Source organism: Orcinus orca, chromosome 9 (assembly GCF_937001465.1).
Source record: "Orcinus orca chromosome 9, mOrcOrc1.1, whole genome shotgun sequence".
NCBI lineage: Eukaryota > Metazoa > Chordata > Mammalia > Artiodactyla > Delphinidae > Orcinus > Orcinus orca.
In genome coordinates, this window is record NC_064567.1 from 99,120,374 (window position 1) to 99,138,846 (window position 18,473).

An 18,473-nucleotide genomic window follows, 5' to 3' on the forward strand; every position below is an offset into this window, starting at 1 on the left:
AAACTTTGCTTTTCTGTACCACTTTAGATTTACCACAAACTGCCTTCCACGGGTTGTTAAGTCATGTTGTGGAAGGTATGTACTGCAACTTTGGAAAATTGCAAGTGCTTTTTAAAGCTAGTTCAGGGAAGAGCTAGTTCCTTGTTCATTTAGTTATCTCTAATCCCAGTGGCAGACCAGGGGCTGAATAAATGTGTTAATGTCATTATTTGATTGGCTGCATTTTAATTTTGCCTGGGAATTGAGAACATGTTCTAAGTTCTCAAATATCCAAATACACTTAAGAGATCACAGGTTCATTTTTCCATCCATCCATCTACCCATCCGTCCATCTATCCATCCACCCATCTATCCATCCACCCATCTATCCACCCACCCATCCATTTATTGAACAAACGTTTGAGGTAACATGTGACTCATTCTAATTCTACGTTAAGTGTGTGTTTCCTATTCTCAAAACACCTTTTGTCTAGTGATGACACAATCATATGAGTAGATAATTTTAACCCAGCAGGGGTACCACGGAGGCGAAGAGTAGGGGTCTAAACAAGTCTGCGGAGGGGGTCTCCCGGAAGGGGTGAGGCCTGATTGTCAGGACCCCGGGAGCAGGGACTATGATATTTTCTTTGCTACCCAACCCTGTGCTAGGATCCTACGGGGTGATCAGTACGTGTTCATCAAGTGACCAGGTGGAAGTTATTCCGACTGAATGGAAGGAAGTCCTGAACCACCTGCAGGAGAACGTGACAGGCACTAAGAACCATGAACTACTGCTGGAGGTGGGTGGGGCCTGGGAGGGGGGGCCTGGGAGGGGGAAGAGGCCAGAGCATGGACCACCTTAGACACCACACGGAGGAGGTTTTTGTCCGCAAATGATGGGAAACCATAGGAAGGAGATTTGCACTTTTAGGAAGCTCACTGGACACCAGGATGTGGAATGGGCTAGTTGAGACAGTACAGTAGAGAGAGTGGTAATGAAGGCGTGAGATGACAGAAGGCAAAGCATAATTTGAGGACTCCTTCTTCTCCTTGTTTCTTTTTCTCTCTCCACCCTTTCCTCCCTCTGTCCTCCCACAGCCTGGCTCCTGTGTATTAGACCTGTGCCCCTGCTCTTAGGAATCCCCCCAAACTGTGCCCAGGGGAGGCAAGCCAGCAGAGACAAAGCTGAGGTCGTCCCTGCCGGGCAGGTTTGGCTTTGTTGAGAACCAGGGGTCACACTGCCCCAGGAGGGACGGTCCATCCTTGGACTTCTCAGCAAATGTGAAAAGGAAAAAAAGTCACCTTTATCTTATTTACATCCCTAAAACTAAGCTGAGAGGTATATGCTAGTCACCCAAGAAAACGAACCTAAATCTCTCATCTCTGTATGAACTTTGGGCAAAAGAAGTATTCCTGAGAACTCAGAGCACAGGGGCCTTTCTGGGAAGTGATATGAGCTGCCAGTTTAGCATCAGCGATGCAAAGCCGCGACGGTTTCTGGAAAGTGATGCTTATTTCACATGCACTGTCGTCTGCCTTTCTTTAATATTGCACAATATTACGTAGCCCTCTGAGGAGTCAATTATGGGAAAGAGTGCTCGGAACCAGACGGTTTCCAAGGCAGGTTTGAACAAGAGAGTCCCAAACTTCCCCTCACCACAAAACTCTTCATTACCCTTATTACATTAAAGGTGCTTGTGTGTGTGTGCGTGTGTGTGTGGGTGTGTTTCACTCTTGGAGCTGGAAAAGTGTAAATCCTGAAAGAAACACTCCATGTTAAACAGCCTCTCAGGTCCCCTGAAATGACTTGCTGAAAAGGATGTGTGACCTCAGTGTTGTTCTTGCCAAAAGTGCAAAACCTCAGCTGAATCAGGAGAAAACACTGGCTATCCTACAAGATGCCTGACCAATACTTTTCAAAAGGGTCAAGGCCATGAAAGACAAGGAAGACAAAGGAACTGTCACCGACGGCAGGGACCAAGGAGACGTGACAGCCGCGTGCAGTGTGGGCTGACGGAACACACAAGGCGTTCACGGAAAAACTGGCGCGATCCCAGAAAGTCTGCAGTTCAGTTACTACCGATTTCTTTACTTGATTCTCGTGCCATGCTGATGCAGGGTGTCCCCATCGGGGCAGCCGGGTGAAGGATGTGTGGGAACTCTCTGTAGTGTCTCTGCAGCACCTCTGTAAGTCTTATTTCAAAAACAAAAAATAAGGGTCTACCAGGCTTTGGCTGGGGTCCACTTACTGTTGCTTCGTCCTGCCACGTATGATTTCCAGGTTCTCAAAAGCATGGAGGCCAGTCCTGTTTGCAGGCCAGGCCTGAATCAGCAAAAACCCTATAAGGCAGAAGGAAGGTTCAGGCACACACCACTTAGAAATGTCTATTCTGTGTGAGACATTATTGTAGGATTTTCAGGAGTGTCGACGAGCAGGAGAGGTGAACGTTCTTCTCGTCATCTTCCCGAGCACACGCACGCATGCGTCGCTGCGCACCAGCCGCCGCCCGACTCTCACCCCGCAGGCTGTGCTCCAAGGGCGAGACCCCAAGGCTGCCGCGCTCAACGACAGCGGCCAGTGCCGAGCTGCAGCGCCCCAAGGAGGCTGACATGGTATCCTTATTTAGTTCCAGTTCTCCAAACAACCTTGCTATTTAGTCTGATTATTTCTTTTTTAGGGATGTCGGAAGTGGAGTTCTGACGGGTCCCGGGCCCAGGCCTGCCGGTGGCAGAGCAGGATGTGAAGTGCGTCTCCAGGCCCGGGAGCCTGCTGTCCGCTCGCCGCTGCCCCCCTCCCTCTACCCACCACGTCCTGGGCTGGTCCTCGGACGGCTGGCCTGGGCTGGGCGGTGAGAGAGCAGACATGTTCACACCACGTCATGAATGACCTAACTCTTTGCTTAAAGAGCTCACCTCTCGAGTGCAGGGGAAACTGCATTTTTGAAAAATATCGAAGAACTGATTACTCATGAATGGTAGAATTTCAGAATAAATGTTTTTATGCCAAAGGAGAAGAAAATACTGCTAAAAGTTCTCTTCATAAAACACTGATTTCCTGTTTATGTTCATATGATATGTTAGCGGCACACACCTGTTATTTCCTTTACAGTTTTTAGAATGTCCAGTTCCTTTGGGTCCAGAGGTGGAGTACGTGTGAAGGAATCACTGAAACAAGTAATAGGACGATCAGTAACAACCTGCAGGTGAACAAAGCTGATTTCGTATTTTTCTATATTATATCAGTAACTTAAAAATCTTTACTTACCCCTTAAATGCTACTGGCAGGATATGAAGGTCTCCACTGATCGAGGTGCAATTTCTGAAGTGTTTAATATTTGTAGCATTTATGGAAAGTGTATCTTTAAACTCACCAATTCCTATTCCGTTACAAACTGTAAAGATAAGGGACGTGTTTATTTCACTCGCATTTGTTGAATTAAGAATAGCTAGTGTTCCACAGGCAGAGGGGAGCAGGCAGGAAACTGCAGCCGTGGGAACTATTGCCGCCAGGCTGTCATTCATTCACTCAACAAACACTGCTAGGCCTGCTAGGGCCCAGGGACCATGGCGGGGTTGGGGCTGCAGTGGTTACAGGAGACGCCATGGCTGTCCTCAAGGAACCTGCTTTCTCCTCCTCATTTTCCCCACTTGGGCCAGAGTACAGTTGCTCCTGAGGACTCCAGCTTCCTCTCCATGACAGTGTGCCCTGTGCCGTCAGTGCTGTCCTGTGCTCACCCGCGTGCCCCTACTGACCCTCAATGCCTCCCCTCGCCTAACTGGGCCTGCGGCTTGGTCTTCTAACTGAAAGAAACAATGTGCATAGATATTTTTGTTTTTAATGGAAAGAGCAAGATGCATTCATCTGAGAAAACCCTGAAAACACAGAATGAAGGGGAACAAAATGACAAGCAATTCTCCTATGTACCTTTGATAGTTTAGAAAATTTCCTTCTAGCTATCCTCCATGGTTATGTCACACTAGATATGGAGCTGTTTTGTTTTTTTTTTCCACTTATTATGCTGTGAACATTTGTCCTGTCATTAAAACCATTCACAAACATGGTTTTTAATGGCCGTCTGATGTTACATCATAAGAAATACTGGAAAAACTCTTATCAGATAAACTGCTTTTCTTCCACAGCGTTTACTTAAGCCGTGTGCTTTGATCTGTGTCCTATTGTGACGTCAGTCTCAGACGCCTTTTTCCACACTCTGAGCCCATTTATGAATTCACATTCACTCCCGAATTTCCATCTCAGATGCCAGTTCCCTCCAAAGCCCATTTACCTGTTGTGGCTCTGCTTCTAGAATTCACAGTGCAATCTTTGGTACCTCTCTTTCAGATCGTATCTCACTTTGAAGAATAATCATGGAAAATCTCATTGTTTTTCAATGAGGTTTTGAAAGGGGAGGATGAAAGGATGAGGGTGAGGTCCTCCCCTGGCCTCACCCAGGCCTCCCTGGGGACAAGGTCCCCCGGTCCCTCCGTCTCCCTCTGCTCCACTCTGTCCAGAGTCCCTGCTGCTTGGGTTGCCACCTGGCAGTGGGGCCTGTCCCATCAGCCCCCCTGGACCTCCAGGCTCGCCTTGCACTGCATCTGCCTCGCTGTGGGTTTGGGAATGGGAGGGCGAGGCTGTTTTAGGATTCCAAGGCTCTGGCTCTGACAACAGAGTGAGGCTGGCTTCCGCACAACAAGCCCTGAGGCAGATGCCTGCCAACGGGGACTTGCCATTTAATTACAGGTTCGGAAGAGATTTCCACATGTTTGAAAGAATATCTATTCTCTCTCTGTTTAGGTGTGATGGTGATTGGTGGGGTTACCTGAATTCCTAAATTTGGAGATAAATTACACATTCACCCCTAGACCGATCAGATTTGGAGAAGTTGTAGACCATCAACACACGCCATTTTCCAAACTTTCTTTTCCTGGCATCGCCCTATACCCGAAGGGATCTGAGTTGGCCACTCCTCCAGGATATGAACTGGGGGTGGGTAGAAAATAGAGCATAATGATTACAGGAGAATCGAGGTGTTTGTTGAACACAAAACTAACAGAAGAAAGACAAAAATCATCTCTGATTTTATTGATCCATTTGAGGATGCTGACGGTATAACCCTCTCTCTTTTCAGGGCCTTAACTCTTCTACTTCCTCTGTGCCAGGCACTGCCCCAGGTTCTTATTTTCTTCCTTCCATGTCCCCTCTGCCGGGAGGTCTCCTGGAGCCAAAGGACACTCATCTCTCAGGGCCCCGACACCCCTGCGACACAGGAGCTACAAGGCCAGGTGGCCAGAGAGACCCGCTGGGAGCTCGTGGGTCTGTAAAGTGGGGATGGTAATGGCACAGACCCCCTAGGGGGGCTGGAGGGACTCGATGACGTGGAGCACAGAGGCTGAGTTTGCCCCGTGAAAGAACACACGTGCAATGCAAGAGCACAGAGGTGGTAATCAGTTTCAGCTGAAATCACAGATGCTTCTTAAGGAAGGTGGCCTCTGAGGCAGATGTTCAAGGTAAGCAGTTATTCATTGAGGCATTTTTTTTAACAGCAAAACAGCGGAAACAATCTAAATGACCATATACAGGGAGACTGGCTGGATAAATTATGGTAGAGGGGATAGGATATAGGGGATTATGGATAGCGTTCGGGGAGTGCCCAGCAGCTGCAAAGTAGGATGAGGAAGATTCATACGAAGTTATCTGGAGTGATCTCCAGGGTATGCTAAGTTTAAGTGGCAAGGTACAAAGAGTGCAGATGCGGAACTGGAAGACGTGGTCTAGGCCTGCCACGTGCCCAAAGGACTCAGGTGCCAACTGGGGAGGCTCCCACAGGCCACATGGGAGACAGTCTGGACATCAAAGTGAATGATGACAGGAGGGATTACCATAAACTGAATAAAAAAAGGATTCAATGACCTCACGTGGGTACTAAAAAAGCTATTTTAGAAAAGAATGTCAACTAATAAATGTAGAAGACATGATAGAAATAGGAAATCACTCCTTTATAACCACCAAGAAATCTCACTGACGCTACTTCAAGCAAATCATCGAATTTGTCATCGTGGTAACGGGATGAAATGGCTGTGCCCCTGGTGGGATGCAATGAGGGGAAATGCTCCTGCCCACCTGAGTCCCGCCTGGAGGAAAACCATGCCCAGGCCAGACGAGGGACATCCTGCAAAACACCCGGCCTCAACTCTGCACAGCATCGGGGAAAAGGGGGCTGAGAAATGGTTCTGATTTAAGGAAAAGCATGGAACCCACAGCCCTCAGCTGGACTCTGGATCGAAAAGCAGCTGAAAAGGATGTATTGGGACAGTGGGGGAGTTGAAATTAAACCAAAAACTAGAATTGCACTGAATCGATGTTAAACTCGAGATGAGAGTGAAGCCGTCTTTTGTTACTTAGGGGAATGTCCCGTGTGTAGGAAAGTGTGCTGGCGAATGTAGGGTGAAGTGTTATGACACCTGTAATTGTCACTGGGCTCAGAAAACACACACACACACACACACACACACACACACACACACACACACACAGACACAGAGGGAGAGCAACGTGGCGATTACTGAAAATTGGTAAAGTTAAGTGCAGGGCATATGGGTGTTCATTACACTAATCTTGCAACGTTTCTGGGTGTTGTTTGAAAAATTTCTCGATAAAACATAAAGTACAGGATAAGCAGGGATAAATTGGCATTGAGGACACCCAGAAACAGGGCAGAGCGTAAAGGAAGGGACACGTTTCCGAGCCTGGAGATCCCCTCCCATCTCGTCTGAGCGTGACGCCGAAGGTCTGGGGGCAGGGAGCAGAGACAGCCCCTCGCCCGCACTGGGCGGCTTCCCACCTTTGCCACAAGGTCCGTCACACTTTTTACACTTGCGGACGCCGTCCTCCTCCACCTCCTGGCTGTCAGAGCTGCAGGCGCGGACGCACGAGCCGTGGTCCGTCACCACGTAGTTACCTGGGGGACAGTGAAAGGAAGGTGGCGAAGGCGGCACCAGGTGTTCCTGGGCCTCAGGACCCTCCATGACGGGCTGATCCTCTGGTTTTGTTTAAGGACAAAGAATGAAAGGCCGCAAACAGAGAGGGATGCGGGGTTCACGGGTTCTCAGGGCCTCCCCGCCAGGCGCAGTGCCGGGCTGCTCGGGGTGCTGCCTGCTCGCTGGTCACCGTGTTCCCCCCCCTCCCTGCAGCCTATGCTCCCGTAGGGTCTACCTTCAGGACTTGTGCTTGAAGCTTGACTATTTATTAAAAAATGGGAAGCTACACAAAGACCACGCTTCCACTGGGGCTGCCACACCCGGGGCTGCCCTCATCCCCTCCGGCCAGCGTGGGTGGCGGTGCCCATGCTCGGCACCAGCCCCGACGCCGCTCACTGTCTCATTGCTGCCGTGTTTGTGTTAATAACCTATTAACACAAATATCAGTCTATACTTTTCAGGAACTCTGTGTGTTCCTTGCAACTTTCCCAAGTGGATCCTCAAACCTATGTGCTGGGCATCTGTCATTTTCCTTCTGAAAACTGTCTACTTTTGTTCTCTGAGGCTCTGAGTGGTTTCCTGTAGACTTTAAACTCTGCCCGTTAAGCTGTCTCTCCAAGAGTATATGTCTGTGTCATGACTGTGGCGAAGTTTTCTTCGCTTGTCCTTTACCTTACAGTGGTTTATTATTCTAGTTGTGTGTTCTTTTTTCTGTTCCAAATTGATAAAATTTCATGTTCACAGATCTGGTAGGGCAAACCTCCCCCTCACAATTGTTCTCAAACATTTTTTTCTTTTTCCTTCATCTTCCCTCTTGGAAATCAAGATTGGTTTCTAAAACAATTTAATGAGACAATTCTACACTTCCTCTACCACGAAATAATTCATGTTGCCATTTCCCTAAATACCAGAGTCATCTGTAAAGCACAAATTGAACTAAGCAAAACCCAAGCCCAAATGATTAAACAAAGCCAACTGACAAGCAAAAACCCCTCTGCAGTATTCCTAAGGGCACAACCTTCACCAGATGTTTAACCACTAAAGAAGGCAGGTCTTCTAACTACTCTCTAACTTAGGCCGTTTAAATACCTGCGAAGAGCTAAACGGGAAAATGGCCCAGTGGTCATGGGTCTGTGCCCATCAGACGACGGGATATTCTGGGCGACCACGGCTGGGGCTCAGGACACAAGAACTGACTCGAGGTCGGAGCAGCAGCCGTCCCCTCACCTGCCTGACGCTGAGGCGGACACAGGGACCCAAGGACACGTGAGCGGGGGACGCGGGGATGCCAGCAGGAGACAGAACAGGTAACGGGGTGCCTGACAACGAAAGGGTCCCCACGAGGGGCACTCACGGGGACACTTCCTGACACAGGTGGCGCCGAAGCTGTACTTCCCCAGCGGGTTGACTTTCATCTCGTAGGTGGTGGGGTCGTACAGCATGAGTGGCGGGCATGTGTCCTTGCACGTGGCTCCGTCCCGGAACCTGCGGCAGACCTGTCAGGGGAGGGGCGGCGGCTGTTAGACTCCGTGCGGGGAGCTGCGGTCGCGGTTCTCTGCGTCCAGGTGTTTGGTCAGAGCACACACGTCTAGCAAAGTACCCTCGGTAGAGTCAGAAAGACCTTTCTCTTATAAGCATGGTTTTTCTTAAATCCACTATCCCAGCTGTCAGAGTTTACGGATTATGATGAGGGAAAAATACGTCTCCGTTAACTTTCAAAACAAGGCAGGAGTACACACACGAGAGTAGTTAACTCTACGGTGAAATTATTCTTCGGCCTAACTTACGTCAGGTTTCCCTCCTAAACAACACTTGAGGATACATTTTAGAATTTATTGCCAAACGCAGAGAACCTGGACTAGGGGGTGTCGTGCAGAGGGGACCAGACCACGCACAGAGGGGCCCTGACCAACAGCCTCGGGCCGTCTCCTTCCAGCCGCACATCAGGACCGGCCCAGACCAGCCGAGTCCAAAGCCTGGGGGGCCTGTCCAGCCTCTGGAACTTTAGCCTCCCTGCTCCTGAAAACCAGACTCTTTTGGATCCTGTCCAAGGTGAGTCTCCCAGTCTGGAGCTCGCTCAGCTCTGACTCTGGGACCCCGTCTGTCCGCCCTGGTGTCTCGGGACTCACAAGGCGCCCATGATCAGATGTGTGGCCCCCGCGGCCCACGGGGACACTAGGTCTCGCTTGAGCTTTCTGCAGTAACAGGGACAACAGCGAGGGCATCGGGACCCCACGGGGGGCGAGGAGGTGGGGGGTGGGCGTGGAGGGATATGCGCAGGAGGTCTCTGAGCCGGGGTGGAAAGAGCAGAGGCTTTAGGGGCGAAAGGCACAAATGGAGTCGCAGCTGTCCTGCCACTCGGGGTCTGTGTGGCCCCTTAACTTCTCCGTACACATCTCAGGGGTCCCTGCGGCATCAGCGCCCTAGGTTTGTCATGAGAATCGAGTGGAGCAGTAAACAGTGAGACGAGGCGGGTGCTGGCCACAAGAGACATTAGGGGCCCATAACACACAGTTCGTCGTTCGGCTCATTCTATGCCCAGGTCCTGGGTATGGAGGCCACACACACTGTGCCGTTTAGAGCACTTAACGGGTAGGCACTTTACTCTCCACCACTGTCAGACAAGGAAACCGAGGCACGGAGAGGTCACATAAGTTGCCCAAGGTCACCAAGTAAGGGGTGAAGGAAGGCAGGACACTAAAAGATGCTTTGTCACCCCTGCGGCTACAGACGTCAGTCAGTACAGTTCGGTCACAGGAAGGCTCTCTGAATCTCGGGCCAGAGAAGCCGCTGGGGTGGGTATTACCAGGCAGTCACTCTCCCGCGGCCCCGTGCAGCCGGCGGCACACTGGCTGTGGCAGCAGTCGCTGGGGGACCTGCCGCGGCAGCGCCCGGAACACTGCTGGGCACAGATGACTTTGGTCACTGGAAAGAAGCAGAGGCCATCCGTGAGCTGAAGGGTTCGGGAGGGAGGAAGGATGCCTTCCCCGGCACCTCGCAGAGCACTTGCAAACAGCGGATGAAAGATGGATCAATTTGGTGATTCTGCGGCTTAAGTTCCCCAACATTCACATTCTGCTAAATTCAACGGAGTCTTGATCTTTCTTACTGTACTTTTTTTTTTTTTTTCCTACTAGTTTCTCATCACTTAGGAGAACTGACTCAGACCAACTCTGGACTTTCAGACTGCTAAATTAGATACCGATGAGAATTGAGTTTGGGGGTGGGTAACAGAAAGCATGTACAGATAGCATGACGCCTGCCAGAAAGTAGTGTTTAAAAGGACGTAACAGTCACATCACAATTAGACTTAAAGTTTTCAAGATGACACGTCCCCAGATTCCTTGGCCGTTCACGCTCCTGAACTAGGATGCCCGCAGGAAAACCCCCTTGAAGAAGCAGCTACTCTTGCTTCTCTGGAGGTGGGTACTCAAGAGAGGGGGGCGGCAGGAGAGGCGAGGACGTAAGAGATGCCATGACTCAGGTAACACAGACAAGCCCCCCTTCCCAGGAAAACCTGCCAAACATACTGTTCAGAGAGAATGGCTGGTACACGGGTGGCCCACTTGCACTGACTTACGACAGGGCCTTAAAATCAACAGTGCTTTCGGAGTCTTCAAAGGGAAAACAAATGCAAATGTAAGGGGAGAAGATGGCCAGCGAAACTCTGCTCCCCGACTCACGTTTCTGGCAGTTCTCCTTCCCTGCACCCCAGCAGCTTCCATTAAGACAGGCTGGATCACACTTTGGGCCTAAAACATAAACGTAATCGTTAAATTCATATATTTAGGGAAAGGGAACAAGAAACTGATGGCCCCTTCTCAAGCCCCTAGGCAAAGCCACATCCTAGAAACAAGGAAGTGCTTTCAAATTTCTTATTCTGTTTGTTCAACTGGTTGGTTTGTAAGACGATTTAAAAAAGACTCTCATGAGAAAAAAAAAAGAACCAGGTACTGCTTTTATTTACATTTCAGTTGTGGAAACTGAGGAGGAGAGCGATTATTGACTTGTCACAGGCCATGAAAACTGGGATTTAAATGGACTCATGGGTCCACATTTCAAATCTGCTTAGGCTTGGAGAATCTTCCAGCATCTCCCACAATGATGTTAAGGAAGCCTCATCTGGGGGGATGGGTATGTACCAACCACATTCGTGCCATGTCCAATCCTCAGGGATCCCAGGAGTTGGGGTCCTGTAAATAAATACTCCCAGACTCCACGCCAAAGAGGGAGAGGCCTGGATGCCACACAAAGGGTAGGACGTGCACGGTCTGTGTCACCTGGTTGATTATCTAAAACTTCAGCTATTAATTTGCAAGTTACTGTCTGAAAATATCTGTAATCGATCAATCCATTCGTGCAGTTTTTGTAAATGATTGACTACAAATGACAGCTACTAAGGGTTTTAATCTCATTAGTTGTGTTCTGTTTTCATCGGCATTAAGAAAGCTGAGGACCAAGTGTTCTATATACAGACAGAGAGAAGAGCTGACCACCAAATTTGTTAGAAAGAGATCAGCCATGCAGGTCACTTCCATCGCAAAGACACAGTAACCAAGGGACTTAGCATGTGTCCCAAAGTCTCCCACAGTCAGGAAGAATTCAGTCTCTGGGAGAATTTCGGTTTCAAACAGAAGAGCTGACGATTTGCCAAGTGATTGTTGGACCAGGGCACCCCTTCAATAAGACCGACAAGGTTTACAATCGCTCCCAGGGGTGAAAGGCATCAGTGCAATGCTGGTACTTCTCAGAATCCTGAAGGATGGGAGGACGAGCCCCAAATGGATGGTGCGGGTTGTACATTGTGAAGAGAGACAGATGGAGACAGAAAGAGAGAAAGAAACTTAAGAGGAAAGAGCCAGAGTAACACATAGATATGTTCAAAGTGGTTGTGTCTGTACAATGATATCACGTTATCTTTCGTTTTTACCTGATACTTTCCCATATTTTCCAAATTTCTATTATAAGCATATAATATGTTTATAAAAGAAAATATTTAAAATAAAAACGTTTAATGGCATCTTTCTGTAACACAGGAAAACATCTGCCAATCAAGGGATTCAAAGTCTGCTTATGATTCTATTCTTAACCTTCTGTGACAAAAAAAGAATTAGACAGTATTTAAAATACAGATAATAGAAAAAAGCAAGAAGAAGAAATGAGACTATCCAGAGGTAATCAATATAGGCATATAAGTATATTTACATATAAGAATTAATATCACACTACACACTGTATTATAACTTAAAAAAAAAACTGATAAAACGTTATGACAATTTTTCCATGCCTTTAAAATGTCCTTCTGGGACTCCCCTGGTGGCGCAGAGGTTAAGAATACGCCTGCCAATGCAGGGTATGTGGGTTCGATCCCTGGTCTGGGAAGATCCCACATGCCACAGAGCAACTAAGCCCGTGCGCCACAACTACTGAGCCTGTGCACTACAGACTGACAGCCACAACTACTGAAGCCCGTGCACCACAACTACCGAAGCCCGCGCGCCTAGAGCCCGTGCTCCGCAACAAGAGAAGCCACCGCGATGAGAAGCCCGCGCACCGCAACGAAGAGTAGCCCCTGCTTGCTGCAACTAGAGAAGGCCCGTGCGCAGCAACGAAGACCCAAAGCAGCCAAAAATAGATAAATAAATTTAAAAAAAAAGAGAAAAACCTGAAAAAAAAGTAAATATCTTTCTACCTAACATGAATTTTTAATGGCATGGCTGAACCACAATTTATTTAACCAATCTCTTCTTTTTAAATACATAAGTTGCTCTCAAAATTTATTATAAACAAGGCCCACGTACCGAAAAAAAAAAAAAAGGTTAAGGTGGGGACTCCCCTGGTGGCACAGAGGTAAAGAACCTGCCTTCCAATGCAGAGGACGTGGGTTCTACTCCTGGTCAGAGAGCTAGATCCTACATGCATGCCGCAACTAAGAGTTCACATGACACAACTAAGGAGCCTGTGAGCCGCAACTAAGGAGCACACGTGTCACAACTGAAGGAGCCAGTGAGCCGCAACTAAGGAGCCCACCTGCCACGACTAAGACCAGCACAACCAAGATAAATAAATAAAATAAAGAATATTAAAGAAAAAAAGTTCACCACAAAAATACACAAAAGGAAAAAAGGTCCTTATTTTTAAAAAATGATGATTACGATGGTAAATTTTATGTTAAGGGTATTTTATCATAATCAATCAATCAAATCAAAGAAAAAACAAAGCAGCTCCGGTTGATTTTTTTTTTTTTTTTTTTTTTGCGGTACGTGGGCCTCTCACTGTCGTGGCCTCTCCCGTTGCGGAGCACAGGCTCCGGACGCGCAGGTTCAGCGGCCATGGCTCACGGGCCCAGCCGCTCCGCGGCATGTGGGATCTTCTCGGACCGGGGCAGGAACCCGCGTCCCCTGCATCAGCAGGCGGACTCTCAACCACTGCGCCACCAGGGAAGCCCTCCAGTTGATTTTTAAGATCCGTATCATCTCCAAATTCTGAGACCAAAAAAACCCCCCAAACCCCCCCAAAAGCAAAAACAAACACCCACGCATCCACTGCATAGTTGTAGAGAAACAGAAACAGGAAACGACGATGGCTTCTTATTTTCAAGACCGAAAGGTCAGCGAGATCAGGAAGGCAGCCGGCTAAGCGGAGCTTAGAGTCCTCGGAGTTTCCCACTGCCAGCAGCGCTAATGGGGCAGCCCTGACCTGCAGCCTGGCCCTGGCCATCCTCTCCCTTGCATGGGCTGCTTTACTGATGAATGGCAGGGACTAGGTAACGGGCACTAGTTAAATATGGACAAACTCTCGCCGTATGCTCCCCAATTTTGCTGCGGGCTCCATGTGGGAGTGCCCAGGCCCGGCAGCAGGAGGACAGAGCTCAGCCCCAAAGCTTCCAGAGGGCCTGGCGCTACTTTGAGTCTCAGCAGCAAATAAGAAGCTCACAAAAGCCTAGGCAGTCTCCTCACACAAGATGTGAGAAGCCCCCTCGCCAGGGGTGACAGGCCGGGCTCTTCTCAATGCCCCATGAGGGCTTAGCTGTCCTGGGGTGGGGGTGGGGGCGGGTGATCTGCCAGCAGGGGAGGTGTCACCATGAAAAACAGGTTTTCTTCCCCTCTGTCTTCTAGTGAGCATATAATCTGTTTACTATCAATATTTACTTTTGTATTAGATTAATGTAACGTAATGTTAACTCTGCTTTCCTGATCCCCACCCCAGCTCCACAGCTCTGCCCACCTTAAGAGCTGCAGGCTGGGGGCAGGGGTCATGTGGAACACTTACATCTGCTCAGCTGGCTCTGAAATTCAATCGACATATTGCTTAGAAAGTCGGCGTTGACGATGTCCCTCCACTGGACGGTGTCCATGTTGCAGAGGACAGGGTTGTTGCTGAATCGCACGGCGCCTTGCAGGATCTCTGCGTGAGAAAGGAACCACCATGAACACACGCGCCATCTCTCCTAAATTCTCCTGAAGTATGCATGCGTCTCTTCACGTTTTGCCTTCTGCTAAAAGATGGCAACCTGCAAACGAGACTCCCCTTGGAACTCCACCGGGGGCAGTGGAAAATAACCTGATGGACTCCTCTGTGGAAGAGTCAGGGTTCCCCTGCCCTGGGTCTGTGAACCGTGAATGATCAGAATTTCGAAATATGGGGAGGAAGGAAGATAATGCTTTAGTCACTTAGCATAAACGACAAGTGTACAGTGAGTCGGTGGTTGCCGGGGAGGTTGGTCTGGGCTGGACCGGAATGACTGTGTGATGACGATGTGAAAGGGCAGAACTGGAATGACCGTGTGATGACGATGTGAAAGGGCAGATGCAACAGGAAGGGCGGGTGGAAGGGAGGATGCTGTGAGGGGCTTTGGCAGTATTTCATTGGAGAAAAGGGGGTGGGAGTGAGGTGCAGCAGAAGGGTGTGTACGTGTGAGGAAGAGACGGGACGGGCGCCGGGAATGCCAAGATGTAAACCTGTTCAACTGTTCAAAGGAAGAGCTGGGAGGACATGAAAAATCAGGGGTGATACGAAAAGTCAAGCCTGAGCAGAGGACAAGTGTTTTACCCATGACATTTGTGTAAACATTTCCTGAATGACTTGTGTACACAGAGCACAGCACCAAGAGCTGCGGGGTCAGCGGAGATGAGTGATTTCTGTTGGTCCCTTTCTAAAAAGCGACATGCGTGGGAGACACAGTTAATGACCTCACGTCCACAGCGGACCACGACTCACAACAGGGGCCAGTTGGGCTATACTCATGACCTGAGCTAATCCTCACACGGTTCTCTGGCTGTAACTCAAATCTAGATACATAGGTAATGCCCAGCATCCCACAGCGGTAAAAGGATGTGGCAGAGGAAGGGTTCTCCCTGGGAAGCTCTCTGAGGCTGATGGAAAGAATGACATTTCCTGAAGGCTGACGGCGGCAGCACGTGGAGGAACCTGAGGGAGGGCGGGTGCTGCGGGCTCCAGTGGACACACAACCGCAGCACAGGCCCCGAGGGCTCAGGGGGTAGGTTCCTTCGGCAGACAGGGGTGGGGTGTGGGGGGGTGGGGTGGTGGGGGGATGGGAGTAGGGTGGGGTGGTGGGGGTGGGGCAGGGGCTACAGAGGCAGGCTGGGGGGTCGGAAAGGGAGCTTTCGATGCGAAGTCAGAGACGGCAGCAGGACAACCAAGTGAAAACGTTCACCAGGAGGGAGCCAGAGTCAAGGGATAAACTGATGAGAGGTCAGCACTGGAGACGCAGAAGAGAGACGTCAGGGCAGCGGGACCCTCGGGACGACAGATCAGGGGCCGGGAGAGCGCCAGCGGGGAGGCCGAGGGCCCGACAGAAGCCGCGGGCAGCGTGGCGAGGAGCAGAGGCCCGCGTTAGTTATCAATAACAGTGTGTAATTCTCGTCCAGTAACCCACATTAGAGGATTATTTAATAACATGAAATAATCGGGATTGATACTACCCCAATACCCACAACGGAAATAATACCAGGCGAAGAAACGTCTGCCCAGCGCTTTATCTGGAGTAATTCACTTAGTCTTCTCAGCCACCCTCGGAAGTCTGTCACCATCGTTAATCCCCATTTTTTTTTTTTTTTTTTTTTCTATACGCGGGCCTCTCACTGTTGTGGCCTCTCCCATTGCGGAGCACAGGCTCCGGATGCGCAGGCTCAGCGGCCATGGCTCACGGGCCCAGCCGCTCCGCGGCATGTGGGGTCTTCCCGGACCGGGGCACGAACCCGCGTCCCCTGCATCGGCAGGCGGACTCTCAACCACTGCGCCACCAGGGAAGCCCCATCCCCATTTTTGAAGACACAGAGAACACGCTCCCGGGTGCCTGGCTGGTGAGCAATGGAGCCGGGGCTGGAACCCGCCAGTCCGCTCCCACCCGCCTCTGCCTGTCGCCACGAGACAGCGACAGCGTGAGGCAAGATGGGCATCCAGGCAGGCGGAGCACAACCGAGCACGGACAGCACAACCCAGCGCCAGAGCTGCGCCCAGCAGGCGAGGGTGTGGGAAGCCCTAAGGCCGCCTCCTGAATGCAGAGCCCAGGAGGCAACCTGGACAGCAGACGTCAGGCTCTGTGGGGCTTGGACACTCAGCCATCCCAGCACCGCGGCCTGGGACCAGGCCCCTCCCTGCCCAGCACCCTCACTCTGTCGTGCATCCTCTGCTCTCATCCCCCATTTGGGGTCGGCCCCCCAGCTCGTCAGAGCTGCGTGGAAGATGCGAAGGCAAGGGCTCTGGGGGCACAGACTGGGTGGCCATCCCCGGCCGTCCTTTCGCTCATGTGGGACTTCAGGAGGGTTACTTTGCCACCATTTCTTTATCTGGAAAGTGGCAGAGCTACCACTTGCTTTCAAGGAAGGCTGTGGGCATGAAGTGAAGTTACCAATTTAACACAGCTGGCACTGCACCTGCTGCATGGTGAGGGCACGATCACTGTTACCCTCAATTTTTAAAAATCAACTTGACGTCTTTTCTTCATCTTCTGTAGTTTCCTCTCACAGAACTCACACAAGTGCCCTACTCACGAGAATTCAAACTTCTCCTATAATACCTTTACTCCCTATCCTTAACTTAAAAATGGCTTTCTGGATATCAGCATTAATTTGGAAAACGTCTCAAATAAGGGTTGATTTTTTTAATGTATGTCCCTTATACCTGAGGTCCAGGTAGTGAGACTGGCAGACTACCTAAGCATTCCAGCTCCGGTCACCTGGTCATACTCTTTTTTCCAGAACCTTTACCACTTTTTACGAACTCTCTGGATACTTTTCCACGAACCAGGGAGAACTGGTACTTGGCTTAAATCTTCCCTTCCCACCCCACCATCTACTATCTTCTTAGCGACTTCCACCTGCTGTATCTTGCACATGGCTGGCACGCAAATACATCTGTGTCTGATGAATAAATGTCTTCTCTGAATGGAATTCAGAAAAGCACCAAGTCTGCTGAGTACCATCCGAGGTCACTCTCTGCATTTATAGCTTCCCCATTCCCTGGGCTCTCACCCTGTAAGTTTCTCATGGGCAACTCCCTCAGTCCCGTTTTATTTGCACCGTAGTTGGATAAGACCGCTAAGGCATGGGTGTTTTCATAGAGCACATTTCCTCTGATGATCTGCAGCTTTTCCAAAGGAATCGTCTCCACTGTGTTGAGGGCAATGAGTACATAGCCAGCAACCTCCTGGATGGTCTAAGGAGATAAAACATAAACATATTATTTCTCTTTTGAGGAACTCACAAATGCAAGATCTGAAACGGGTCCAGAGAGCCCAGGACACCTAGCTGAACAGGAGTGTTTGACAGATGCAAAGCAGGCAGGTGATTACCACTGGATCTCATGGGAGGTGACAGAATTTACAATGATTCCTGCATTTTTTTGGTTTTTTTTTTTTTTTTTTTTTTTTTTTTACTATACGCAGGCCTCTCACTGTTGTGGCCTCTCCCGTTGCGGAGCACAGGCTCCGGACACGCAGGCTCAGCGGCCATGGCTCACGGGCCCAGCCGCTCCGCGGCATGTGGGATCCTCCCGGACCGGGGCACGAACCCGTGTCCCCTGCATCGGCAGGCGGACTCTCAACCACTGCGCCACCAGGGAAGCCCTGATTCCTGCATTTTTGCCTCTTGAGCTTGATAACAATAACAAAGGACCATGTGTATTACTTAGGAATGCTGTGACTTTCATTTTGCTTGCTGTTCAACACACTGAGATGAAAATGGAAATGTTTTATTAATTTATTTTCTATCTGTCTTGCAGGTTTTCCTATTAAAAAAAACCAAACAAACCCAGAAGAAAACCAATCAAATCCTAAGTTTACACCAAACTCAGAAGCCTTCAGGGCTGATCCCCGTTGGCTCCTTAGAGCCTACTGTGAAACATTTGGGAATTTTGTGAATGAGTTGTTAAACTCTTGGTAGCTGGAAATCAACCATGGTGGGGGTATTTATACCCAGGAAATAGACAAATGCTACAAAGCAGGAGTTTTTTCCTTTTTTTTTTCTTTTTTTAAAAGAGCCAGTATGTCAGGA

The 18,473-nt window shown here is 49.6% G+C and overlaps 1 protein-coding gene across 4 annotated transcripts in view; it reads right to left on the reverse strand.

The window, feature by feature from the left end:
- EGFR (epidermal growth factor receptor) overlaps positions 1-18,473 on the reverse strand; it is a 192,954-nt gene that overhangs the window by 43,635 nt on the left and 130,846 nt on the right. For all 4 annotated transcript variants that reach the window (XR_007479257.1, XM_033411328.2, XM_004283008.3 and 1 more), the window contains exons 3-11: positions 17,454-17,637; positions 14,230-14,364; positions 10,641-10,709; positions 9,764-9,882; positions 8,312-8,453; positions 6,822-6,938; positions 3,245-3,371; positions 3,071-3,144; positions 2,229-2,319 (exon numbers count right to left, since the gene is read on the reverse strand). Coding sequence is in view for 3 of the 4 variants with exons in the window: in XM_033411328.2 (XP_033267219.1) it covers positions 2,229-2,319; positions 3,071-3,144; positions 3,245-3,371; positions 6,822-6,938; positions 8,312-8,453; positions 9,764-9,882; positions 10,641-10,709; positions 14,230-14,364; positions 17,454-17,637 (1,058 nt within the window). In the remaining variant the exon portion in view is untranslated. The remainder of the gene's footprint in view (positions 1-2,228; positions 2,320-3,070; positions 3,145-3,244; positions 3,372-6,821; positions 6,939-8,311; positions 8,454-9,763; positions 9,883-10,640; positions 10,710-14,229; positions 14,365-17,453; positions 17,638-18,473) is intronic.